Source organism: Nesoenas mayeri (genome assembly GCF_963082525.1).
Source record: "Nesoenas mayeri genome assembly, chromosome: 3".
NCBI lineage: Eukaryota > Metazoa > Chordata > Aves > Columbiformes > Columbidae > Nesoenas > Nesoenas mayeri.
Window position 1 is genome coordinate 54,921,682 of NC_137544.1, and position 27,690 is coordinate 54,949,371.

A 27,690-nucleotide genomic window follows, 5' to 3' on the forward strand; every position below is an offset into this window, starting at 1 on the left:
AACCTTGTGGTAAATTCCTTGGCTTATGTGGATGGAAAAAAAAAAAAAAAAATTCATTGGAATTATTTGTTTTTGTTGACTTGAAGGTGTATGTTGGAAAGACAGTTCAGATTCATCAGTTCTGATGAAGAGCTGGACAAGTGGTACTACATACAGACCAGCTTCTACTATGCAGGTTTTACTGTTGGTAATTTAGATCTTACAAGTGGTTCAAGAAGTTGCTATATTATTTTGTGTGTTCAGATTTCTGCTGATGCACTCTTTCAGTTCCATACAATGCCTGTGTCACATCCATTTACATTTTTCTCCATAGTAAGGACAGAAATGTTAAGCAAACACAGCAGGAAACTTTTTTTTTTTTTTTAATGCTACTGTATATACTGAGCTTTCCTTGACCCTATGTTTTAATATTTACTTAACTAGTTACTAAACTAAAGCTGGACATAAAGCCTAGATGACATCAATGTTTAATATTGGTGTGCCATGATACCAGAGCCTTTAAAGAGTGACAACTAGATGTTGTCAGGCTGTTTTTCCCATAACATCTTTTTCACCACAGTTAGTCTGAAGAGGAAAATGCATTCCCTGTATATAGAAACTCATTAACTGTAAGAAGCAGGCAGAATGAAGCAACAAGTATGGCCCATCTCTTCACACCAAAATCTGTCCTCCTTCTCACACATGTGCACATACATATGTGTGCACACACACACACATATATCCTCTATGGAAAAATATTTTAAAACAGCAAATATCTAGCAAGTACTTTCACCATTTTTAGATCCTCTGTTGAAAAGTGGCAGGGGAAGCAAAAGGTTGTCTGAAAGGACATCTTAGTATCCCTGGAAAAAAAGAAGTGGAGGAAATACTACAATTTATACGGAGCACCATCTATTTTATGCACTGTATAAATGAATTAACAGCTCACAGAGTAAGGTGAATGCGAATGCTGGAGACCTAACTTTCAACCAGGAGGAAAGATACGTCCTTACACAGATGCAAGTAAGATCTCAAATGTGGTCAGTGGAAAAAATGTGAAAAGAAGCTAGGCCCTTCACCTGTCTGACTGGTCCCAGTTGTGTAGCACTTACTTGCACTAGTTTGTATTAGTATTCAGGAGACCATTTATCTCAGCAAGGCTGTCTCTGGAAAGTAAATATTACTGTAAGTGGGGGGATTTGCAAAATAATAGTAATAATAATCATCATACTAACACTATGGCAATCCTTTGGATCACAGGTGTTGAAAGGCTTAAGTGAGTGTGCTTGAAGGGTACATCTATGTTCATAATAAGAGAGGGCCAGAGAGAGCATTCAGGCATTAGACTCCTGATAAATTACATTACTTATTTTTCAGCTTGTGCCCTGCTTCTGTTTTGAGTACTCCCACAAGCAATTTCTATGACAGCACATGCACACATTTCTGGAGATGATAGGTCCTTACAGAGACCTCTCCCAAAAGACAGGACGGTTAAGACAGCACCATGTTTAGTTCCTTCAGGCTTACACAGTTTCCTAGTGTTATCCCCAGGTGTTTAGATCCCTCAGGCAGCCCCCCATACCTTCCTGCTACATCCAAGAGACACAACACAATCCTCAGTTCTATGTCCCGTAATAGTTTGCAGAGTTAAGGATAAGATGAAAGGAAGGGAACATCTCAACAAAGACATCAAAATCGAACAAGAATATTTTCTATCTCTTCTCTGCCTTGCCACCTTCACTATAAGAAAAACCTGAATGGATGTGCTATGACACAGCCATTTTATGGTACAGCAACTGTATAGAAGGCAAAAATCTCGCTCTGTTGGGCTGTGACACATACTTTCAGATGTTTTGAGCTGAAAAAAGAGAAGATGGTATTGCCTGAGAGCTATAAGTCCCACCACATAGGACTCATAGGAGACTCACTTAAGTGCTACACAGCCTGCACACAGCCCCTGTGCTGGAGCATAAACAAAGTGCTATGGACATCAGCCAGTCTATACAATTTGGCCTTGAACAAAGAGACTGGCCCTTGGCCCTTTCCTATTTCACAACATAGCCACAGCCAGAGTATCTTTCCATGCATCATTAATTACCCAGGTCCCAATAATGTGCTCTAGTTTATTCAGATAAAATACTTCCAGTTCTTTAGGCAGTGCAGTGCCTCTGCCTCATTAGTGTGGCCTTATTCCATGAGCGACTTGATTTATGTCACTGTACAACTCTCTGTCACTGCTATCTCTACAGTTCACTTCTTTTAATACATTTCATGAAGGCCACTTGCTGATGAGGGAGGTCTCCACCAGCGATGTTCTGCCCCAGTGTACTCGTAGTGTTCAGTCTCTGCACCTGATCTTTTCATAAGGGCAAATGTCTGGCACTGTGGTTATATGGTGATTGGTGGAGAGGAGCTGTGTTTGCCTCAGGCAACATTCTGCCGGCCATACAATGCTTATTTTGAAATTTCGTCCCTCTGCACATTTCATACTAATCCACAGCCCTCTGTAGAATAGAGGAGTCAGGAAGATTATGCTCTGTAAAATATGAAAAACTAAAAGAAAAGGAAGAAGTGAAAGAAGGAGTCAAGGTGACATGTTCCCTCACTCTCTTCTCTCTGCCCTACTCCCAGGTGTTCTTCATCTTCTTTAAATCCTCTACATTTTGTTTCAGAGGTATATTTTAAGATATTATTTTCTTCCTCTTTGGAGATTTCAATGCAATTCCTGACATAAGGGTTGAAGCTTTTGAGGTGTGCCTTCTTTCCCCATATTTCCATATTAAATATTAAACCAAGGTCTAGAGTAAGTTGGTTACTCCTCTCCTGGGATTCTTTGAATTTAATTCAGCACATATAAATAGCAATGCAAATTACATATCTGGTGGATTAGGTGTAGTAAAAATGGTGTAATATGCAACATGCTACTTATTACTGAATGTGAAAGTTGAAGTTAATTTACTCAAGAAGAAAATAGTAAAGGAAATCATAATACAGTTGAAGGTAATTGTACTCCACTGTACCTAAGTGAGCTACATACTAATTGCAAATGCTTTCCTATCACTACAGGTTTCTCTACTACTCTTCCACTAAAGCAAAGTGCTCATTTTTTCCCCATTTGCAGAATTAATTTCTTTCACAAATACTACTATATACTAAAATTGTTGTGTACCAATACTGCATGAACCATATTAGAGTCACAACTCATGAAGCCCGAAGAAAATGCTATTATCTAGTTTTTACCTCCTACATAACACAGGACATAAAGATACCCTGAATTAATTCCTGCCTGAACTACAGTTAAAAATATGTTTAATCTTGATCTTAAAATGTCCCACGATGGAAAGCTCATCACAACTGTTGTTAAGTTTTATCTTCAGCTTTCTTCCTTGTCTACACTTCTCCTTTTCAGTCCAGATGCTTACAATACATTTATCAGAAAAAATGCAGCATCCTGTCATTAGCAATATTTTGCTTCCTATTTTTATGATTTGTGATGAAATATAATCTCCTTTGCTTAGCTAACCTGCTTATCTCCTCCCTACTTCGTGAGCTACTTATATTCCTAGCCCTCTAATCATTCTCACGGTTCTTCTTAGAACCTTCTCTATTTATTCAAAATCCTTTTTGGTGTGCAGACATCAAAAAATGTTTTGAAAACTAGTGTGAGTGGCACCACTGTCAAATACAGACAAAATGTAACGTTCTCATTTAGACTCAGAGTCCCCATATAAATAACTACAGAGCACACTATCTGTTTAAACCCAGTGTGAAATTGGTAATGCACATTGAACCAGTTTCACAATATGAACCACAGGTCTGGAGTCAATACTCCACAGGCAACCCATCTGTGAGCCAGGCTTTCCCACCTCTCTGTGCTCAAACACTTTATTTGTTTGTACTTGGAATAACAAGAGGTTCAGATTGCTCTGAAGGAGTGTCAGTCCTCTAGTCTTTGCGTATTCTAAGTTCATTTGATTTTTAAGACTCTTGCAGGCATACAGAAACTCTGAACCTCCTACTTTGTTCTGCTAGAGTAGGATTAACCTCAAATCACCATGCTTCAGCTGTCTAAAAGTTAGTATCTAGCCAAATCTAGATAGCATGAGGCTTCTTTCCCAGTTGTGGAGAAAAATAGACAAGATTCATCCCAACTTGATTTATATGCCTGAAATAGTTGGGAATATTTGTTCACTCTATAGGTGCCTGTCTCTCACCAATGACTACACAGGTCACCATTAGTTTTCACAATCATGGGGGAAAAAGGAAGATAATTTTAATTGTTGTCAATTATATTGATGATTCTGGAGGGGAAAATTTCAGAAGCTGTTGGAATAATGCTGAGCAAGTGAAACTTGAGGGCAAAACTAAGGTCTGACATTTCTATCATGGTCATTCCACTGTATCACAAAGGAAAAAGCAAGCAAGAATATTTGACTTTTAAAAGAAACATCAACACATTGTTATTCCATTAATCCCTCACTAAGCACAGAGCTTGCCTTGATATTACCTTACTGTTTTTGGAAAAGTGTATGATTTGTTACAAAGGTGGTGTAACTGGAAAGTATCTCAAAGTTAGTATGTGTACCACAGTCATTACGTTCAAACAACATGTTACATTAAGGTTAGATCTAAATACTGTTACTGTTCAACACCACAGTGTACTTGTGACTAGATTACGTCTGTCCACTTGTAATGTAGTTGGTGACTGGGGTAAAAAAGGAATTGATGGAAATAGCACAAGAATTCACTAGATAGATGGCTAATAGAAACTATATGACCATGATTGTTGCTGCCTGATAGCAGAGAACACAGTAGTTGACCTATGTAAGACAAAAAATATTATATTAGAATACAGAACCTTGCCGTGATAACAATCAAAACCAATATCAGTGTGAAGAAGCTATAGATAATGAAAGCCTGTATGTGAAAGATGCAAATGATGACCCTAAACTGATTGAACAAAAATATTATCAGGTAAGAACCTCAGTGGTGAAAGACTGTGCCTGATGAGGCAGCAGCAAGGACAATGAAGCCAACTGCACTTCCTAGTGTACTCAATAAGACCTCAAGATCAAGTAAATCAATATAGGAATGAAGAAAAAATAAGTCATCATCAGGACCATCATATATGGTACTGAAATATAATGACCTAGAAAGAACACTAAAAGGAATTTGGAAGGGTGTCTCCAAAAGAACACAGAGGAGAGTTAGGCTGACTCTGTCATATTCAAATCAGATGCTTGGGAAGTCATTATCCAGATTCGGTGTTGAAGTTGCATGGGATGGCTTGGCCAAATGACCAGAATGAGGAAAAAAAGGATCCCAGAGCAGACTTTTGTGCTAGATGCCATCCTCCAGACAAAATAGATAACTTCACGAATCATGCAATTAACATGTCTCTGAACACCAGTAGAACTTCACGTCTGTTTGCTGCCCAATTCTTTAAAGTCTTCCTTCATGGCTAGATTGCTGCATGCTGAAGATCAGAATGCAATTCAGAGGCAAGCACCAGCTAATCAGGCACATATTAAGCTCAAAGTCTAACACCTTATAGTGGAATTATGCCTTCAGTGGCAACTCTGTGGGTTTTTAATGAGAAACTTGTGACCACCCAGGCTTTCTGGGCACATAAACAGGCACCTGCCTCTGCAAATGTGCTGCTTTCAGTGGAACACCAGGCATCTGAAAATGTGAACAAAGGACTGTGAAAGCTGTGAAAAAAAAGATTTCTGCTCTCATATGCCCAGAATGAGCTCAGACCTAAGCACACATTTATCTCTTCCCTTCTGATGTCCCGGTTTCCACAGAAAAAACTGTCTAGGCAAACCTGCTAAGCCATGCTTGTCTCAACCAGATTCCCAGTCATTCAAATGGAGACTAGACAAAATGGTCATTTAGACCCAACCTGTAGCACTTTCGAAGATAAGATGTTTCTGCCCTAAAAATTTTTGGGTTTGAAGTCTGTTGACATTTTTAACTTTAGTTTTAACCTATTTCTTCAGTATAATTAATGTACTGGATCTACTTCAGTTCTTTGGGAAACAGAGACCTGATTATTGGACCTGTGTCAACTCTGGTCTGTAGACATCCAAGTAAAGGATCTCATTTATTTGGATAGCATGTTCATAGGTCAAACCTTGCAAATTGTACCTTTTATTTCTATTAAGGCATGCTTCCACTCCAGTCCCTGTTCACTAAATGTTTGGATGCTTTGGCATTTGTGGAAAATGTTGGTTTTCAGTCTCAGTTTTCTTTTCCTCCATTTTCTATAACTCTAAATTTATTCTACAATGTCTCTGGCCTTCTAGTGGACTTGCATACCTAATGTGTTATACCTTGTGCTTTTCTGTGTTCATGCTGCAGACCTGTGTTACTGCAAATTGATGATTTATTGCCCACTAATACTGTACTGTACATTTTCCAAGAACTGTGTTTCCTTCTTGAGCATTCAAAAGATAGTGTCTGTGTTTTACTCCACTAAACATGAGTGAAAAATCAAACAGATCTATGAGTGTATGAAAGTTTAGCTCAACTGTAACAAGAACCTTCCACAAAGATAAGGTCGTTTATTTTAAATCTTAGATCAAACAATATATGCATATCTTCAGAATTACAATAACCTTCCCAGTGATGTGCATGACATTTAACAAAGTAATAGAGAATAATTGGGATAGAATTGTTAAAATACAATTGTTTCCTCCCCAGCGAAAAGTTTCAGGGTCTATTCACCTGATTAGCTAGGATTATCAAGAATGGTTATGATTTAATTGGCATTTTCTTGACTTTGTCTGTGTGGACAAAATACAACTATTGCTGTGTAGTCCTTACTATCAAATAGGATAAAATAGATGGCTAAACTGATAGATGTTTATAAAAGCTAAAATTTTGTCAAAAGCTCTCAAATCCTGCTTTCAAAATTCATTCACACACTTCTACATGTAAAGGTCATCAGTGAGGTCATAAGTTCCTTGGTCAATTTATAAATGGCTTTCCTGTGTCAGGTTTACTTTATATAAAATACTTGCCCTCTCTGCACATTTTTTTTCTCTTATGGAGGTATAAATGTGGAAGGACTTGCTAAACTTTTTGTCTAAATAACAGAGCAGAATTTGATAAAATGAATTGCTAGTTTCTTCCAAATACATGGCCGATAGGAGTAATCACTTTTCACAGTGATTTGTAACAGCAGGACATACATATTTTTGCTTCAATTATCATCCCTGGCAACTTGTCACTGCGGAAGGCAGAAGTCCAAAGTAGCTGGTAAGAGCTGCCCACTAGCTCAAAGCAAAGTTTTTCCACACAGAATCATCAACACTTGTTCAGATTCTGTCTTCATGCCTTCTAACAGAGACCTATTTCAACGTTTATCTAGCAATGCAAAGGTATTTAGGAATTATATTTGCTGAATATGTTACATTTCAGATGATTAAGGTAAAGTTTGGGTGCTCCAGTTGTGACATACACAATGGCACAAGGAAAGATGAGGATGCTGATACTAACTGGTTAGTGAAGATACCTAGTTTGTCTACTTTTCAGAAACAAATATCCTAGCTCAGTAATGTTACAATTCCCTAGTAGCTATTGACCTGATAATCATACAGTCATTCCAAATAACTGACTTAACCTCTTTACGAATGGGTTTTGACGAAGCAGAATGTCTTCATGCTCTACCAGAATACATATCTAGACATGGGGACAAACTGTAGTGTCTCTTATTGTGTCAATAGATGGTTTAAGGTGTCCATGATTAAAGGAGATGTAACAGAGTTGTTAGACAGCATGGACATGTCTCCTAATTTCCAGCATTTTGTTATTCACATTAGATTATGTACTCTGCCATTAGGGCACCAGTGAAAAACGAAGGGCAGCTCAGCATGCCTGTGTACACTCAAGCTCCTGGTCTCTTTTTCCATCTTTGCTAGAAACACTTCCTTCCCCTTTAACAACAGACTTCATGCCTTAAGATACTGGATCATTTTTCTCCAATCAGTTCTCCAGTGTGTTATACTGCAATTAATCATCTTCATCTTTTTTTGGAATGCTTCCTAGTAGGTACAACTTTGCATCGACTGATGCTTCCTAGTAGGTACAACTTTGCTGCTGACTAACATCATGTATCTGGATATTTGAAAAGGAGCTAAATCACAAACAAAATTCCAGATGAAAGCTATTGATTTGGAAACATGATTAGAACTGTCCTGCAACAAGACATTTTTTGTTCCTTCTTCTGAGAGGTCTGTCTCAATCACTATGCATATTTTCCCTAAAACCCTTATACCACTTTGATTCATTTTTGAAGATATCAATAGAACTTTCCCCACTTACAGTGGATATATAAGAAACCAGGGAAAAAGTTTCTCATTAAATATGATGTGGTTTGGCTTTACGCTATGTTTAGTGTTGTTATGCAGCTGCACATCTTGGCTGTCTTCAAAGATGGCTATGCAATTTGGACCTGTTGCACAGTGTTGTATTGCATTGTCTCATATCTCGCCAATTAAATAAACCTTGCTTCCCTTTATTCTGCCAAGGCAATGGAACCAGATGAAATAAGATCATACTTCTCAATTTTGGCACTGAGCTGGTGATGTAGGGGAACCAAACATCTAAGAATCATTTATTCTCTGATGCTCAGTGGGATATAACACTATTATTCCTTTTTCAAAGACTTGGTGCATCTGTTGGAGTCAATAACTCAAAATCTCTATCTAACAAAGACTGTCTGACAGAGCTGAGCCTAAGAATTACAAAAAAAAAAAAAAACACCCTACAAAAATTAAATATAAACAATATTAAAAACAAAGCATTGACACATTGCTGTTATTCTTTGCAGAGTACTCTAATATAATGGATTAGTAACAATGTAGAAGAGAATACATAACTGTACATAACTGTAACACTGTTCATGCTTTCTATCCAAAATCTCAAACAATAAGTCATAATGGTGACTGGAAACTTACAGTGCCTTGGTGAAACAGACACTATTATCTCCATTTTACAAATTTTGCAAGGGGGCGTGGTGGGGAAAATCATTGCACTGTTTTGAAGCTTGTCATAGGGAGCATCGTTCTGCGTCACGGAAGTGGGAGCTTCTGGAGGCAAGGAGAAAGGCAGAGAATTTTCAGGGACAAAGAAGGAAAACAGCTGCTGTACCAGCATGTTTGGTACTGTGTGCACTGCTGCCAGAGCAGAAGGAAAAGGTCTATGGCCTTTTCTCTCACTTCGTGCAGTCCATTACCAGTGTAGAGGCTGGATGGAGATTGTCCTTCTCTGATGGTGCAGAAGCTTCCCCTCACCTGTCCTGTAGGGACCATGGCATCCCAATCTGCCACAGGATCAGTTGCCCTGAGTGACCTGTGCCTGGAACAGGAGACAGAACTGCAGCCCACAAACCTCACATTTTTCATGAAGACTAACATGTCGAAGTACTGCTGATGCTTGTGCTCTTCCTACCGGAGGAGCTTCTGCATCAGCATGTTAAATAGCCTCTTACTGAGACCTAGGTAAGAGCTGTATGCTGGCTACTGAGATCCATGCAGAGCTTCAGAGCTTCAAGCTGATAATCACTGCTTTAGAGGATGAGAGATGTGCCTGGTTCAGATGAAACATTTAGTTTTAAATGGGCATCTGATGTCTGTCGATGGCAGAGGTCTAATTTAGACTTCCTTGATCACCGTGGCTGGCACACTCCCAGGTACTGCATTACATTAACAAGGTTCATAAACTGTCAGATATAACTCATCCACTTAACTCTCTGCAATGAGGTACTGACTCTGAGGACACGGCCTTTCCGAGAATGTTCTCTCTTCATAATTCGTCATCCCCCCCAAAATGCCTCATGTGATATGAAGTTACTGGAATCTTCAGCTAAAAGGATCAGGTTTTTTTGGTCACACATAGTGTAGGATTTATTAATATGTCTTCTGCCACCCCAGGCAGTGACTGGGACCTTTGCCATCAAGCTATTACAATTCAGGCAAAGGAGACGACTATTTTCATGCTGAATAAACACAGAAGTGATTCCCTGCCCTTCAGCAGAAGGGCTATAAGGGGGAAGGTGCCTTTGGCCATGGAATTCAAACTGTCCTTCTGCTTGGAGGCTCTAGAGAGCATGGCTCTTCATAGCAGCCTAGGCTGCATGCTGTGATATTCCTTTAAACTCTCCAGTGATTCTCCTTTTGCAGGAAAGGTCTCACAAAGCACTTTGGCATTTGCTTTTCAAAGCCTGCTTAGCTGATTTTGCTGAATGGAAAAGGTAGCACTGAAACCTATCTTTTATTATAGATTACAAGGGTGGAAAAAGCCTGCAATAGGCTAGTGCTGAGAGGAAAAATAGCATTGAAACATGAACTGAGTTCAGTTGCTTTAAACATTAGATGCCACAGGAAGAGGTTTTATTGACCTTGAAACCCCCTGACACTTGATGCTATTATATTGTGCATCTAGAGCAAAATGTTTGTGCTAAGCAATGCATTTGCTAGATGTACAGGTTCTAGGGAGATGCAATGATGTGGAACACCTCATGCAGTCTGCTTTGTATTTTCACTGAGATACCTCTCTTTCCTTACTCCAGAGCATGAGGCTTGAGGGAGCTATTTGGTTAAATTCATTCTTCCTCACCTTCCTTACATGCATTACCAGAGAGAGAGGCTATCCTATCAGATATCCCACCTTCCCATCTTGTGCACAGGCACAGACATCCACAGAGCACAGGAAAACCTCCCCCTGACTTAGTCACCTTCTTGGCAGCTCTGTTACTGATGACACTGTCAAAGAGCCTGTCTACTCCTCTGCTGTTTAGTCCACAATTCCCACTGTGCTTGTAAATTACTGTTAATGTATTTTAATAATCAATCAAGGTTTAGATTTTATCACTTCAGGCCCTATTCATCTAGATCACACCCCGTAGAGCTTTTCCTATGAATGTCTTATTTGGTTTTATATTTCATAAGTTAAAATAATTAACTTGACTGTTCAGGTTGCTGAAAAGCTGCTTCAGCTGGGCTGTACACTTTGCATACTGTACATCAAACTGCCTTGTCAACATAACCATCACCAGCCATCATAGGAACATTTCAGAGCATTATTAGGCTGTTACACCATGATCACCACTATGAAGCCAGTGTAGTGCCTAAGCTGTCATGTACCATGAAATTTCCTGATCCTGCGACCACCATCAGAACCTTCAAATAAACAGCAGTTCATCACAGGGAAAATAAACAGCATCACAGGGAAGGAGTTAGTGGTTACTGGAAAGTCTCACCTTTGATGAAATGTTTTGGCTCTTGCCATTTATGTGACAGCATTTCTCTAACTTAATCTATCAGGTAATGTTGGAGAATGGCAAATTACCTGTGCTTCCTTTCTGAACTTTTACTCTATGGTTTTCATGGTTGACCACAATCCTGAGAAACTGGCAGACACAACAACATATTACTGCCTTTCTCATGCTCTACTCACTCTCCACTGAATGTTTCTGTTTCCCAGATCTGAGGTCCTGGTGTTCACACTCACATCATCAAGGTTCACTTGCCATATGGGTGCCTCAACATGGCATGATGGGTTTTCACTGAACAGAAGCACTGGTATGTGTTTGTTTATCAGGCATTCAGAGTTCTCTTGTAGCATCAAAATATTTCCCCCTGTACAATCTGCACAAACTTCAAATACGCATATTTTTTTTCTACTGTCCCTCGAAAGAGTGAGTAGCATTGATAATCAACAGTTTCATTAAATGCAGTTCAATTTAAAATGCTAGGCATTCATTTGATGGGCTGTGAGCAGTCTGTAGCTTTGTGAGGTCTGCAGCATAAAGAACGAGTTTTTCTTATCCTAATCCTATGGCTGTCTGCAAAAGGTGGCATAGAGTCAGATATAATGATAAGAAAAGCTACTACTGCCAAAGGCAGTCAGATACCAAAGCCAGATGATTAAACCTCCACAAAGCATTCCCAGAAGAGGGAAAAAAGGTCCAAAGTTTTTTCCGTAAAAGTTTTCTTGCTATAAAACCTTCAGAGCAAAGCCCACATACAGACACATATGCACTTTTGCTTTAATAAACCATTCCTACTATTAACAGAATGACCAGAATGATACATATATTAAAGCCTTTTTGTTGTCATTGTCGTTGTTTCAGCTTCGTTCTTTGTTTTGCTGTTTTGCTGTTGCTGACTGGATAGAGGCAGCTGGTTTTCTTTTAAAAATAAATGGGGTGATTTTTCCCAATATACATGGCTCTAATGGCTAAATCCCTTTGATGTGAACAGCAGTCACTGCACACTGTTGACCCCTGTACAACCAGAGCTCTGTTCTAACAATGACAAGTTGGCTTTCAGAGCCACACCATGAGAAGAAACAGAGCAATAGACTTTTCCACTTTCAGGGCTTCCCATAGCCTCAGTTTGATGGAATTAACAAAAGTATTTAACCAAATATATCCTTTAACACTAATCAAGTGAGAAAATGTAAAGCAAAGACAATTCGACAAAAAGGCAAAAGCAAAAATTAGAACTTCGCTAGTTTTTATTGTAACAAGGGTTTGTTTTTTTTTTAACATTAATGCCTTCAGCCTGCACTGAGAGATGTGCACTTGAGCTGCACCCAGTCTCTGCTGAATGCAGCTGCTGGAGAATTTCCCCCTGGCTTCCCAGCGCTATTGTTGCTCTGACCTGTGACCTGGGATCAACTCAGGCCATCCTGCTGTGACCTCCCTTCTGCCTCTTGAGACATGCCTGCATCAGTTTCCTGAGGGAATCCAGCAGAGTCTCAGCTGGGGCATTTTACCCGTGGGGGCAAGGATGCAAAGTTCAGCACTGATCCTGAATCTATGAGATGCTATACAGTTCAGTTCGCACAGAGGTCATCAATAAGAGATCTCTGGTTCCATGTCATACAAGCTGGTAGCCCCTATATTTTGAGTTTTCTTTGATGTCTGGGGAGGAAAACGGACATCCTACTCTTTAGCTGTGAGATTAAGTCATGGAAAAGTGCCAAATATCATGTGGTTATCAAAAGCATCAGTTACACTGAAATACCTAGGAAGAGGAAAGATTTGTAGAAAGTTTTAGGTCAGATTTGCAGAAAAGTCTCATTAAACTTTCAGGAAATTTGGGTCAAGCTGAGTGTCTGTAATACAGCTTCAAAACAGGTATCTCTGGCTTTCTACCTTTGTTAAAGGTTTGCACAGCTCTTATCTGACAAGCCACAGTACTGTGATTTCCAGTGCCCTGTGGTCTCTTCAATTCATCAGTTGAAAAAGCTTGCCCGGGAACACACTAAGGGAACAGCTGCCCTGAACAAGACTCTCTAGTACCCGGCAGCATACCAAAGGAAAACATTCTAGCTGTTCTTCATGGTGATCTCCAAGTGCTTTTTCAAAAATAAAATCTCCAAAATATTGAATAGTCCACTGAGAAATAAGAAAGACTTTATGCTAAGTGGCTTCTGAACAGTTGATATAAAAAAGGTTATGATGCACTGGTTGAAATAAATGCAATTTTTATCACACTTCTATTTTCCAATGTGTCTAGATTTATCTGTATCTATGATTCATGTTTGTACTGTGCCTGCTGGGAAAAAAAAAAAAAAAAAGCCTCTGGGGCAATTTTCAGCTTAAGAATGGAAAGAAAAAGAATTTGACAATTACACAGGCTAGGAAATTATGGTTTTGGTTTGGTATGGTTTTAAATTTCATGATTGCCCGTTTGATACTATTGTGGACATGCTAATTTAATGTTGTCTTTTTTTAACAATTATTTTATTTCACGGAATAGAGCTACCTGACCATACTAATGAATTGTTCTTTCCAGCACAGAGGCAGTTAATTCTGTAAAAGAATTACTGTAAGGCCACACAATCTGCATTCCCCATCAGGAATCTGGCCTGATATCAATAGTTTTTCAATGCTCCTTTTATGATGAAAGATAGTTAAACTTGGAGGAATGACAGAGTTCTCATAATGTTAAATGTAGGCACAAATAAAAGAGCACCTCAACAGAGCAGTTTCTGTGGATCATAGTTTGAGTTTTATATTAAACTCTAGCAATGATATTACCTTGCCCATGTGGCACTGCTGCAGGCAGTGAAATCATGCTTGAAAAGATTTTTGCAGGGGGCAGCTTTATAACCCACATGACACTGACAATTCTACAGATAATGAGAGAAAGGTCTATGTCTCACCTTTTCTGCTAAATGAGGAGTGTGATTTTTCTCAGAATCAACACACTGGAAGCTTTCTAGATAGTAATTCTCCAGTTCTTCAGTTGCTCATCCTGTATATATGTCTCTATATCGTATCCATATCTTACATATATCAGATAGGTAGATGTGTAACATCACAACTTTGCAATATAAAGTTTCCAGAGGCAAAATTAGCCTCCTTGTAATTCTGCATTATTATTTTTTGAACTGGCACTTTTTTTTTTTTGCTGAGGTCTTAAAACCACAGTGTTTGTAGAATTCTGCAAAAACTTAATAATGAAAAGCAAATACACAAGGCTCAGCTGTTTCAGAAGATATTGTACCATCTTTTTATAGGAAAACACAATGGGTTTGTCAGTTTTTAAGTCTAAAGTCCTTTTCTCCTGACAAAGACCACTTATAGAATAAAATGTGTTCATTCAGTGAAGCCAAGACCATATACTATTTCCATAACCCTTAACTCATTCATCTTCATCTTGAGCATTCTCCTTCTCATCTTATCCTGCTAGGATCTTACCCACTTTTATTTTCTGTTTCTTTCTTGCTGTCATTCTTTTGTTTCAGGTGTCCAGCTTAATAAAAATTACTCCTAATCATTATCTATATAGATATTGCTTTAAAAGAGGGAAACGTGGTGGCCTTGACCAGGAATTACAGGTTTTCATATAATAGTCTTTTTCACAAACCTAATGCTATTTGCAGTGTAAGAAAACATTAATCTCCATTAAAGAAGTGAGAAAAAATAGTAATACAGAATTTTGATCAATACTGATTGTGATTAAGTTTGATCACAGTACTTCACATTTTGAGCAAGTCTTAAAGGACACTCACAGAAAACTCAGGATCTGCTAAGAATCTCTAGCAGTATCACAGGATATCACTGACTTGGGTAGGGAATATCCTGTCAACATTTTGTTTGCCTTGTGTGGCTATAATAAAGCAATAAGATGTATTAACTTGATTCCATAATTAATCTCATTGCCATCTCATTCCATAATTAATCTCTTCAATTAATCTCTTCGATGGTGCTGTTATATTGCTGATTTATTTTAAGCTCTTTTTTTTGGCTTCATTTTTTACTTGGCAGAAGGAATTATGGTTTTATCAAGAATAAAAAGTGTTTGAGATCATTATATGTAAAAATGGTCACCAGATGCCATCAAAGTAACACCCAGAGAGCTGGTGCAGAGATGGACAATGAGTCACTTTTAGAAAGAGCAGAGTTCATTTATACTCTCATATGGACTTATCAGGAAAAGTTGTAAAAAGCAGATTTTTTCAAGCTGCAGAAAATGAGGTTCATAAAATCATGCATGCACTAATCACTACATATATAAATGAGCAGGAGTGTTGTTAATGGTTCCTTCTCCTCTGGAGGCTCATACTACAACATTAAAATGTGAACAGGACAGATGTTGACACCTAATCTGGATGGGTCTGGGATTCAGATCCAATCTTCTGTTTGTTGCACCTATTCCTTTTTATTGCTACATGGTTTGTAAAGGAAAGCTTGGTTAATAAACATTAAGGGGGGGAAAAAAAAAAAAAAAGGTATGCAAAGCAACAAGAATTTTCAAGCTTGAGTTCCTAGTTTTAAATTGATTTTCTGACATGGTCCAGCTCCTTCTCTTCTTTACCTCTGAGGACTCATTCCCTTCCTTTTCACATAAGACAAAAATCTTCCTGGGATACTGAATCAGGAAGACTCTATTTAAGCCTCATACTGCACTCAGCACTGCTGCGTTTGAGGGCTTCCCAGGATTATATTAAGTGGTGTGACTAACCTCTATCATTTGGGTTTGCTTTGTTGTTTATTTTTTTCCTCTCACCTTCTTCTCCAGGAAGAGAAGTGTGATCTGTGGAGTATTTTGTTTGGATTTTTTTTCTCAACTTAGGTACATTGCAATGTGTTTTTCTTAGAGAAACATGGTCAAAGAAACACATCTTGCACTGTAACAAAGGTGGTAAATTTTGTGAAAGCCCTTCATCCGTGTGGAAATTCATTAACGATTTTAACTGTCTCATCCTCAAGTAATCTCTGCTGTGTGCATAGATGAGCTGCACCCTTCCTACAAGAAGTCTGAGTTCACCAAAGAGGAAGCATGTCCCTGGTCTCCAGCCCAAAGGTCTCTGTAGTCACCATGGGCTAAGGCCATTTAGGATCCTCAAAATGAACACTGATACTTTCTATGCTGAACCTCAGCTCTCAGTGAATGCCCTCCACTGCTGATGCAATTAGAAGATAAATCTTGAATGCCTGTCGCTGGAGCAGAACTAATAAACTGCTTGGTTAAAAAAAAAAAAAAAAAATATATATATATATATATAAACTAAAAAACAAATGTGCTGTTCAAATTAAAACAAAATTATTATGTGTACCAAGGAGAGAGTTGGATAAATGTGGGAGAAGGGGAGGTTTATTTTATGAACTCTGATTATCTCATGGGAAACAAACTTCCATTTGTATTTAGAACAGAACAATTTCTAGCTTTAAGGCACTCTTTTAATCAGCAAGCTCATCTGATGAAATGCTGTAGGATTTACTTATATATCAAAGGAGTTCCCTAGACAGTTAAATGATGTGACTGAATACAATTAAGAGATCAGCTGTAAGCATAGTTTGTGAAACTGTTTGTTTTCTGTGCTTTGTGAGAGAAGTTTAATTAATAACATGTAAACTTGGGGTGTTTTAGCAAGAATTAAAGTATTGAACTGTATCACAAGAAAAGCTTTACTATTGTGATCTACTAGAGATGCAACTATTCAGCTATCTTGGATCTAATGGCCTGTAAAAAGAGAACAGATAAACTCTTAAGCTGGAGTTCACATCCAAGAGTCATTTATGAACATTTCTGGGCCTAATTTTTGCTGAGTTAAACCTCATGTAATGTCATTGAAGTCAATGGGGTTATACAAGGCATAGGTCAGGGGAGCAAATTAGCCCTCTGTCTGGAAGCCAAGAAACCAAAGGAAAGAGTGATCCAATACAACAGAGATGAAATGCTGATATTAGCTGAATGCCACTGTTCTTGGTACAGTGTGTTCTTTGTGTCCAGTGGTGAATATTTAATCCTTCCCAGGTGTAAAATCTTCCCAGCAGCACTATGAGGCAGATTTATAATAAATGACAAAATTAATGATTTGGTTCTGTTGTAATGCAGCTTCTGGGCTCCCAACAGGAACTTAAGCTGTTAGCAGACACCATCTATGCTGGCTGAAGTGTGATCTCCAAATCAATTCTTGATCTTTTAAGAAAAGTCTTGGGGCTGGCCTTTTTTTCTTTTTTTTCCTTCAGCCGTCTCTCACCCATACAGATGTTAGAAGATAGCATTCATAGATATGGAGAGCTTTCTGCATAGGAAACTGTCAGAAATACTAAGAAGACCTGTGTAAGAGCTTGAGCAAATCAGGCATGTTCACTGCCTCGAGTATGAAACCACTAGGAAACAGAATGGATTTGTTTGTATTTCATGTATACAAGTAATTTTAAGACCTCTAAGAACCCAGAATACGTCAATGACTGTTGATGTGCCTGAGATTCACAAAAAAAACCCTCTGCAGTAACAGCATTCATAACAATACATGGTCATCTCCCAGATACCACCCTTTTTAATATCTGACCCACTGATTACTTTGACTGAAATTAAGGCCATCATTCCCTTCAGTCAGAGATCATGGGTTTTGCACCATGCATACAGAGAGCTCAGTCCTGGCTGAAGCATTTAGGCTTCAGGAAGCTAATTCCCAAAGTCTGCAGTTGGGTTTGCAGCTCATGAAAATATCTCTGTGGGGTGATCTGTACAGAATAACACTTTTTGACAGCATAGTTCACTTTCCACTACAAAGAGATCAAACAACCTGAATTCTTTTGACGTCCTACCGTGCCAACTTCAGTGATGAGCTAAAGGATAAAAACCAGCTTGTTGGCAATCCATAGAGAAAACTCTCCAGACCTACATGTAAGGGAAGCTGTGTAAAGCATGCAACACACAGCACATGCTGCTGCTCCAGCATTTGTTCTATTGCTTCTGGTATAACTTCTCAGTGATGACAATGTGATGGAGAGGCTAGCAGAGGACTCACATGATACTTGGCCCATGCTCAACATGAGCAATCAGTGTGCCCATGTGGCCAAGAAGGCCAATGGTATCCTATCCTGTATCAAAAATAGCGTGGTCAGCAGGACAAGGGAAGTGATCCTTCCCCTGTACTCTGCATTGGTGAGGCCACACCTGGAGTATTGTGTTCAGTTCTGGGCCCCTCAGTTCAGGAAAGACATTGAAGTGCTGGAACGGGTCCAGAGAAGAGCAACAAGACTGGTGAAGGGACTTGAACATAACACCTATGGGGAGAGGCTGAGGGAGCTGGGGTTGTTTAGTCTGGAGAAGAGGAGGCTTAGAGGTGACCTCATCACTCTCTATAATTACCTGAAGGGAAGTTATAGCCAGGTGGGGATTGGTCTCTTCTCCCAGGCAGTCAGCAATAGGACAAGGGGGCATGGGCTTAAACTCTGCCAGGGGAAATTTAGGCTGGATATTAGAAAGAAATTCTTTACAGAGAGAGTGGTCAGGCATTGGAATGGCCTGCCCAGGGAGGTGGTGGACTCGCCATCCCTGGAGGTTTTTAAAGTGAGGTTGGACATGGCACTTAGTGCCATGATCTAATAAACGGACTAGAGTTGGACCAAGGGTTGGACTCGATGATCTCTGAGGTCTTTTCCCACCCAGTCGATTCTGTTATTCTGTGTGATTCTGTGATTTGTTCCCTTTTTTTCATTTTTTCAGGGAATAGTGTAAGATAAGCAATCTGCCATGGTACTGGAGAACTGCTCCAGGTTTTCATTTTCTTTAAATCCTGTTGCTTCTGTTTACAGTTCACTTCTAGATATGCTCTGAGGAGAGGAATGAAGGGAACGAGATACAAATTTGCCAGCTGCAGCATGAGACACTGATGTAAACACATCCAGACCTATCAAAAGGGCTAGATATTTCTTGAGGCTCAGAGGTTATTGCAGATACAGAAACAAGCCCCACTAATCCACAGCCCTAATTTCAAGTGATAAAATATCACTTTAAAGCTGGTTTACAAATGCACTGAATTTGTCCTCAGTTTAACTGCCAAGGTTCTGCTAAAAACAGTTCTACTAGAGGGTAGGTTTTGTTGGACAACAAATTTTAATAGAAATAATTACTTTTTCAGTGCCTAAAAGTCCATCTATCCAATGACCCATTTGTTTTTTCTGGTTTTCAATAATTAAAAGGAAGGCAATTTGGACATAGAAAATTTTTGATCATTTTCTGGGAATTTTATTAAAGGGCGTGTTTTTCAAGAAAGATGTAAAATTCCTCTGACTATTTCCAATTAAAATTACCAAACTGTTGTGAAGAATTGTCATTACCTCATCAAACAGAGTCTGGTAATTTTTTATTTCTGTTTCTGTTGTTGCTTTTCTGAAATGAACTCTTGTTTTTCTATTGTATTTGCTTTATATCTAACACTATTACATTTTGTTTCAGCTGGCGGGCTTCATCTATGCCTGTTATGTTGTGAAATGTATTACTGAAGAAGAGGACAGCTGTAAGTACTAAAGCTTTATTACATCCAAAATGAATTCTTTTTTTTTTTTTTAATCACCCCTCCACTGTGCTGCCTCTTACTGATTTCAACCTAAATGCCTTATTACACTGTAGCCAGAACATGCTTTCTGTCCATCCTTCTTGATCTAAAATTTGCAAATACCTGAAAGACAAAGGAGTCATAAAATGCATTTTTAAAAATACATACTCCTTTCTTCTCAAAAGATCATTGCATTCTTTTTTCCTCAGAGCTTAACGTAGGACACAAAATTTAAAAAAAAAAAAAAGAAAAAAAGGCAAAAATACCAACTGGCAAATACAAGCAGTTTTGTTTTGTTTTGTTTTGTTTCTTATTCCAGATTGTTTTTAACTGTCTTCACAGTAATTGGTTACCACTGAGGGTATAGCTCTTCTCTGTTGACTTCTCTGTTGGCTCAGAAAGCCACTTCTGGCAAAAAAATTGCTTTAGATCATTGCAGGACCTTCATTATGAGAGGTGAAACTGCGGAGCTCCTCTTTGTTCCTGCTGCTCCCAAGGTACATTTACAAGGAGCGAAATGATTTCATATAGATGTATGTTTGTGTTTCTTCTGCTTATTTATATCAATAGAAGCCTGTTGAGCAGAATTTGCTCTTATTACATGTTACGGAGCCAAGCCATTTCATTTTTTCTCTAACCTTGATTTTTATAAAAAGGGCCACTGCCGCATTTCAGTGCATCTTGGGATTCATAGTAAAGCACTTTAGAAACAAGTATCAGAACTACATGTAACTTTGATAAAATATACATGAATCTAGAAAAAGCGCTGCAACAGGAAGCTAAAGGGTTTTTATTTGATTGAGAGCGCTGCTAGGGCTGGTGGGGGTTCCTTTGTGTGTTCTCCTGCATAGAAAATAGCTGCAACCCTATAATCTATTGGCAATACTGTGCCGCTGTGAGACGTCAAGGGGAGATTTAGTGTCAAAATCAAACCAGACTTTGGAGGTCTTTCTGACTACACTCGTTTCAGTTGTCTTTCTGCGGAGGCAAGGAAGGTGTAAGAGTAAAAAGAATTTGAGACAGGCGTGTGGAGCAGGAGTATGTCAAAAATAGGTCTTGTCTTTTTAGGGAAGGACTCAGTCATATGTGTGTTCTACTCTCCTGTTGAGTGCATTCACTATCCAAAGAGCAGGAGGAGAATGATTACTTGCTCCTCAAATGAAGTCTTGGTTCATATCATTCTGCCCTCTCTTCTAAGGGCTTAAATCTTTTCTTCATTCTTCTGTAATGTTTTAGGGCACAATATAAGTAAGAAGTGAGGAAGGGACTTGTGACTTGGCTCACCAAATAAGCACTCAAGCTGGGGCATGTTTGAGAGATTTCTCCTGTGGTCTGTAAAGCAGCATTCCTGGAAGCAAAGCACTGCAGCCAATATGGTGTTGTTTTCTGCTCACTGTGGTGGGAGCTCCCTGTTGTTCAGAAGCCACAGGTTGTCATGCTTCCCTGAACCTTTCCTTGCCATCGTCTTGGCTATTTTGAGGCTTTTATTACTTTGTTAGTACACCTCAGCCAGTCCTCCTTTTCCAAAGATCCATTTTACTCATCTGTGAGCATCTCTCGGAGGTACAGGAGCAAATCTGCGCCCAGCACAAGGAAGCCAGTGCAAGCTCAGGAGCCACAGCTCCACCTCTGGTGAGCTCTGGAAACGTGGCTGGGGGAAAGAAAGAAAAAAAAAGGCTGAATCATCCCAACCCTGTAATAATGCTCAGATCAGATTTGACCCCTCAAGGTATCGTAAAATTAAAGCAGCTTTGATTTCTACTGAGAGGATTAATTTAGCAGAGGGTAAGAATTATTCTAGTTCTCTCTCTGCTCAGACATCCACTGTGACATGCACCAAGGGCTGCAGTCCTTGCAGATACTCCCTGCTCAGGTTTAAGTTTAGATTCTTTTATTTCCATTTAGATATGTTTTCTTGCCTTTTCCCTCCCTTTTGGCAACACATCTATCTCTCATGCTCTTCTGAGGAGTAGTGTATACTTTATGGATGTCACGTTATTCAGCACTTGCACTCCAGAGGAAGATGCCTCAGTATAGCTTCCTCAGTATATTCACAGATGCTATCATCTCATGCAGACAATTAAGGGAGTGTGAAAGAGAAAGGCTTTCAGGAAAAGTGGAATGTGTCCCAGAGCCACTACTAGACCTTCCTGTATATTCAAGTCTTTGATCTTGAGGTCACTCCAGATGTGCTAGCTGTGTTTCTTTTCCCATAGTCTCCTTTTCTACTTTTTCAGCTCCTCACCCTTGCATACTGCTATGGAGGAAGCTCTGTGGCACAGAGGGATGAAGACACTCCTCCTGTCTGCAGTGCACTCCATCCTCCAGACTTGCAGGACACCTAGCATAGCAGAAAAAAAGCCTTACTCCGCTGCCCACCAATCCCTGTCTAACATCCATACCTGGTCAGGGGTGAGGATGAGTTTGTGCTTGCACACAGTCCAGCAGCTGGTGTCTCCTCATGTTCTATAGAGGTGTTACCTGTGAAAGATCCTATGGTAAAACCAGTCACCACAAAGCAACTCTCCCATACCACTACCCTGCTTTCCCAGCTTCTGAAGTGATTTGTGAAGAACAACAGAGGGGTACTGCTGTCTTATTATCCACCCACATATTCACAGACATCACAGGAGAAATCTAGTTTCATGTTTTCAAGTCCACTTATGACTGCCAGTCACAGATGACCATAAAGATAACCATATTGGGTGACACCAAAGGAGCATTTAGCCACAAGTCCTGTCTTATGTGACAAACCCAACAGAAAAAGCCTTTGCTTCTCACAATGGATGTGGTGAACACCTGTACACTCAATCTGCTTTGCAAATGGGCCATGGGAGAAACAGCAGCCCAGAGGAGGAGCAGAAGAGACAGAAACACTGAGCCTGGCAGTAGTGGGCAGCAAGGCACGAGACTGGAGAAAAAGTCATGCAACATCCAAGAGCCAAACATGAGCATGGTCCAGATTTTAAACAGAGGAGTATAATGACACTGCTCTGGAGCAGACAAGGTGCCTCATCTTCTGTTGGCACAGAGCCTCAACTGTAGAAATACAATCAAGTTGCTCTTAAGCTGCTTCAGCTGAATTAGCTTTGCTCTCAGAGTAATTGGAACAAGCTGAAAGAATTACTATTTCTCCATTCTTTATGCAGATTTTATTAAGAGAACAAATGAGCAAGGGTAGAATTAAGCAAACATTTCGCTAAGATTAACCTGCTCTAACCTCACTGAAGGATTAAGAATGGAACAATATAGTGATCAAATCAGGGTCGTAACTATGGCTAAATCAGCAAGTCTAGAGGTTTTAATTACTCACACACCAAATAAATCCAGTAGCAGGCCCCCTAAATCAAAGCACATATCTACACTACCTTTCATGAGAACAATCCACTTTGGGTTAATTCTGCATCACAGATTAAAGAGGAAGCTGCTTTCCCTCTTGGTACAGTCCCAAGCAGCACTGTAATGCTGGGTGCACCAGAGCCCAACTGCAACACCCACCTCCAAGGGTCAGACAAGGATGGCTTCTCTTGTAGGTGCTTTGTCACTCCCAAAGGTCCCTTCTTCATTCTGTCACCTGTGCCTGTGTAAGGAGGAGAAACCCTGAGACTTCAAGTGCCTCAGGTCTCCATCTGGGGAAGACAAGGCAGGACGGGTGCCCAGCAAGGGCTGCTGCAGCCTCAATGCTCTCCTCTTTGCTATTGCCACTGGTATGCCTAAGCCATTGTCATTCTTACCTCATTAGCATTATTAGATGCAGCAATTAAAAATAAAGCATGAAAATGTCAGCAACGATCATTACTTGGAGGCATGCAACGGCTGTAACTTATTGGAGCTCCTCATTTGTTTTCCAAAATCATATTAGGCCTGCATTTTTAAAGCCTCCACATTATTTTTAATAACATTGAAATGTTCGTTTAATGTGCATTTCCTCTCTAGCAATTTGGCTCCCTGCTATAAGCTGTTACTGCCTTACTAAAAGAAAATTCAATGTATTTTTGAAAATGTTATTGAATATACAGATATTTGTGGAAAACCCTGCAATGTATGCAATAAAGCAACATCCTCCTGGGGCTTTCTGTCTGTAAGCAATTAAAAAAGTAACCTGGGTTAATGAAGTGGGAATTCTGCATGGCTAGCAGGTTCTGTTGAGGGAAAGGAGATTGGCTTGTTATTAGGGGTACAGCTTTGGCTAGGAAGGAACCGCAGCCTAAAAAAAAAATCGTCAATTCAGTCTGTGTCCCACAGTGAAATCCTAATCCAGAAGGCTCCGTTGCAGACCCAGACCGGGAGAAAACAGCATTTACCTACTATAACATAGTGCCAAGGCAATGAGAGTATAAATACAGCCTGACTATCGCCTGAGTGCCCTGAGGTACAACCTTTGCACTATCTCACACTAGCAGGGATCCAACCTGCACAGACACTATCTTCTTTTATCTTGGCATTGTTTCCAGGTAAACTGCAAAGCAAAAGAAAATGCAGCTCCATTAAATAGATTTTTGCTGCGTATTCCCTTGAGCCCAGCTTTTGGGATGTCTGGCACAGAAGTAAAGCTCTAGATAAAGCTTTAAATTATTTCACACCCTACATAAAAGCTTGGATTCAAGATTCTGTTTGAATTACTGGAAACATTCAGGAAGAAAATACCCCAGATAGAGGATATCTGCCGGTGAGCAATACAACATAGCAATTCTGTGCCAATAAACTCTGTGCCAAATAACAGTCCACTGTGGGATCCTAGGCCTGACCCAGGACACACAAATGTGATGACAAAGATTTTATTTTAAAAGAAAATATTAAATTCATTAGTTGTGAGAAAGGTGAAATTTTGACAAACATATGGGAGAGCTAGAAAATCCTTTTATTTTTAGCTCTGTTACAGGCTACCTTCCACCTCTGGGCAGGTGATTTAACTTCTCCATACTTCTGTTTCCTATATTTAAAATGGAAAATAATGACAGGGACAAGCTCACAGGCGTGTTGCTTCATAACTTTGAGCTTCTGGGATGAAAGGCAGTATTGAAGTGCAGAATATGTTCAGATATTACTTTATTTCTGTGCCAAATGCTTTTCACAATCTGCTTAGTGAGACACTACAGAGAAATAATACATCGGTTTCCATCCCTGCTTAAAAATCTCTAAAACAAAGACAAAGAGAAACTGGTAGCAAATGTTCAGCTATTATTTCTGCTTTTTTATTTCCATTCCCATTTTCTGGTGAATATGGCTGTAAATTCTGAACCTACCAGGATAGGAGAAAGATAGGAAGGAAAAACAAACTAAGGCTGAGGGAGACACCTGAAGATGACAGCAACCATCTTTCTGCATCAAGGCTGGGCTTGAATGCATCTCTGGAGGTTGTTTTCCCGGGTAGCCTGGTAGGTCCCTTTCTCCTGCCAGCTGAAAGGTGACAAGCTGTAGTGTAAGCTGCAGCCCTACCAACACAGCAGCTCTATCTGTGACACTTGTGTAACATAACACAAGATAAGAGATACCAGGTCTATCTAGCCCAATATATCCAACAATGAAGAACTTCTGATGCTTACTTCCATATCTATTTGCCATATAGACATATAAGAACACAGTAAGTTTATGGTTCCCCAAAAATCTTGACAGTAGTTTGCAGTTCAGGGGCTTCCTTAGCCAGAAGTGGTTTCATATTTCATTGCCCACAATGATATTTTTTTCCTGAAAGTGTACTCCTGTATTAGAATATTTTTGTCAAACATAACCTCCCAAGAGAAGGAGTTCCAGCATCTCAGCTGTATTTTTTACTAGTTTTGCACCTAGTATTTGTGTAATGTGTCCTGTGTCTTCCTTTGGAAAGCAGTGAACATTCTATCTTCACATTTTCCACACTCATCTCTTCCATGCTACCACAGGTTTTATGAACTGTCATCAACTGCCTTCCTTAGGCTATGTGGGAATATTACAGAACTTGTGATAGCTTTTTGGTAGGTGGGAGGTGATTTCCGCATCTTTAAACCCTTTACAACTTTGAAATAACAGAAGTGGAAGCTGTCATAAAGGAACAGCAGTATCAGGAGGAGAAACACATTTGCATTTTTGGGCCCCTCACTGATGCCACAAGAAGTCAAGGATGGTATTCATATCATACACCTCCAGCCGTATGTAGTTAGGCCTGCAGTTTAAACTAACAATTGAGATTTCCACTACAGTCAATGGAGGCAGAGATATAACTCCAAAGAGCAAGCTGACTTATCAGTGGTGGACACCTCTTTCACAACAGGGTGAATTGCTGGTCTGACTTATTTGGTTAATGCTAAGAACAGCCTAGGCACTCTGTAGAGGCAACATAGCAGCAAATAAGTGTAGAAACAAATACAAACTAATATTTAAAATACAACTGTTCTCCAACTGTTGAACAGGTCATTCATGAATGAGAATTCAATGAACAGGCTACAAAAGCTGAAGCTACAGCTTGTTTTTGCTCAGCTGCATTCTCCAATTTACAGCCTGTGACTAAATTAGAAGCTTTTTCCTTTTACTTGTTTCATTTAGTGTGGTGACTGCTACGTGAGCTAAGTAAACCAAAGAGAGGGAAACAGGGTGCCTTCAGCTGTCAGGATGCTGATGGAAGCATGGAGAAAGAGAAGCCTTTGAAATCCCATGGTACTGCCTCACGCTTGTGGTCCTAAAGAGAGCTGTCTTAGAGAGTTGCGGTGCCACCAGGAACATTTAGAAAATTCCCTGAGATGCCTGTACAGCATCAGTCTTTTGCACATATCAACAGCTGGATCCTGTGTCATTATTTCTAGCCATGTCCTGTTTTGAAGGGGACCTTTTGCCAAGCAGAAGGCCAATGCCGAGCATCTCATTCTCACAGGTATGCTGAATCCCACAAGGCATGCCGGCTGGTCAGAAAGCACAGGCTGAAAACGTCTGAGCTGCAGAGTGTGAGGCTGAAGCGCAGCGGGGAAAGCCTATGGTGGGAAGATATGACAACTGAAACTGGCTGCATCTGAGATGCAAATGGACCTGAGCGGTCCAAGGTGTCACAGGGCTTGGCAGACATTACACAGCTTTGTCTGTGATCATTTGGCACTGCACTGCAGAGAGAGAAACAAACTTAAAGCTCAAAGGAGGTGCAGTTTGTTTAAATAATAGCAAGTAATTAGTCTGAAGACAAAATCAGTGATGGCATATTATAATTACAATTAATTTAAAGGTTAATTTCCTTTGGTGCTAAAATCTTATTTAAAACATTTACCAGGAAAGGAAATTAGGACGTTACTATCTAGATGCATAGAATGCTTCTGGGAATCCATGCCTATTATCACTAGAAAATTAGGTTAGATTCAAAGTGGGAATTTCAATTCATTTTAGTGTATAATAGTTGGTGGTCAGGGCCTTGAGTCAGAAGGGTTGCTTAGGGTAAACTGTACGATTTGCATTTTCTTTGTTTGTGGGATTAATTGCAAATGTTTCCAACAAAAGGGCTGGGTTTATACATGAACAAGCTTGACATGAAAAGAAAATTGGTTATGGATTGCTGCCTTCGTAACTAATGAAGTTGATGTTCAAGGAATCCCTAGGAGACAGGGCTGTGGTATGAGGCAAATATATAAATAAAGCCACACAGGGAAAAATGGTGGTGTTGCTGGCTCCATCTATGATAATTTCTCTTCTCCCTCACTGTCTTCCCTGCCACTCCCCTTGCATCTATCACCACCTCCTGTGGGGTTTATCAACGTCAAGTTTAAAAAATGTCTAAATAACATAATGTAGAGCTTGAAGGAAGTAACATTTCCATTCCAGCAGCTTATCACAATGGAATACCGCTTAATAAAATCAGTGCATTGTAACAGCCAGGGGGACATACTTACCTTGCATCATTTTTTTTTTTTTAACTATTCATAAGCCATGTTTCGT

General features: G+C 39.6%; 1 protein-coding gene across 2 annotated transcripts in view; it reads left to right on the top strand.

Annotated features, from left to right (window-relative positions):
* The window catches only part of NKAIN2 (sodium/potassium transporting ATPase interacting 2), a gene marked incomplete at both ends in the record, with an annotated part of 531,305 nt that overhangs the window by 493,390 nt on the left and 10,225 nt on the right, over window positions 1-27,690 (top strand). For both annotated transcript variants that reach the window (XM_080340969.1, XM_080340970.1), the window contains one exon: window positions 19,698-19,758. In XM_080340969.1, coding sequence (XP_080197095.1) covers window positions 19,698-19,758 — 61 coding nt within the window. The remainder of the gene's footprint in view (window positions 1-19,697; window positions 19,759-27,690) is intronic.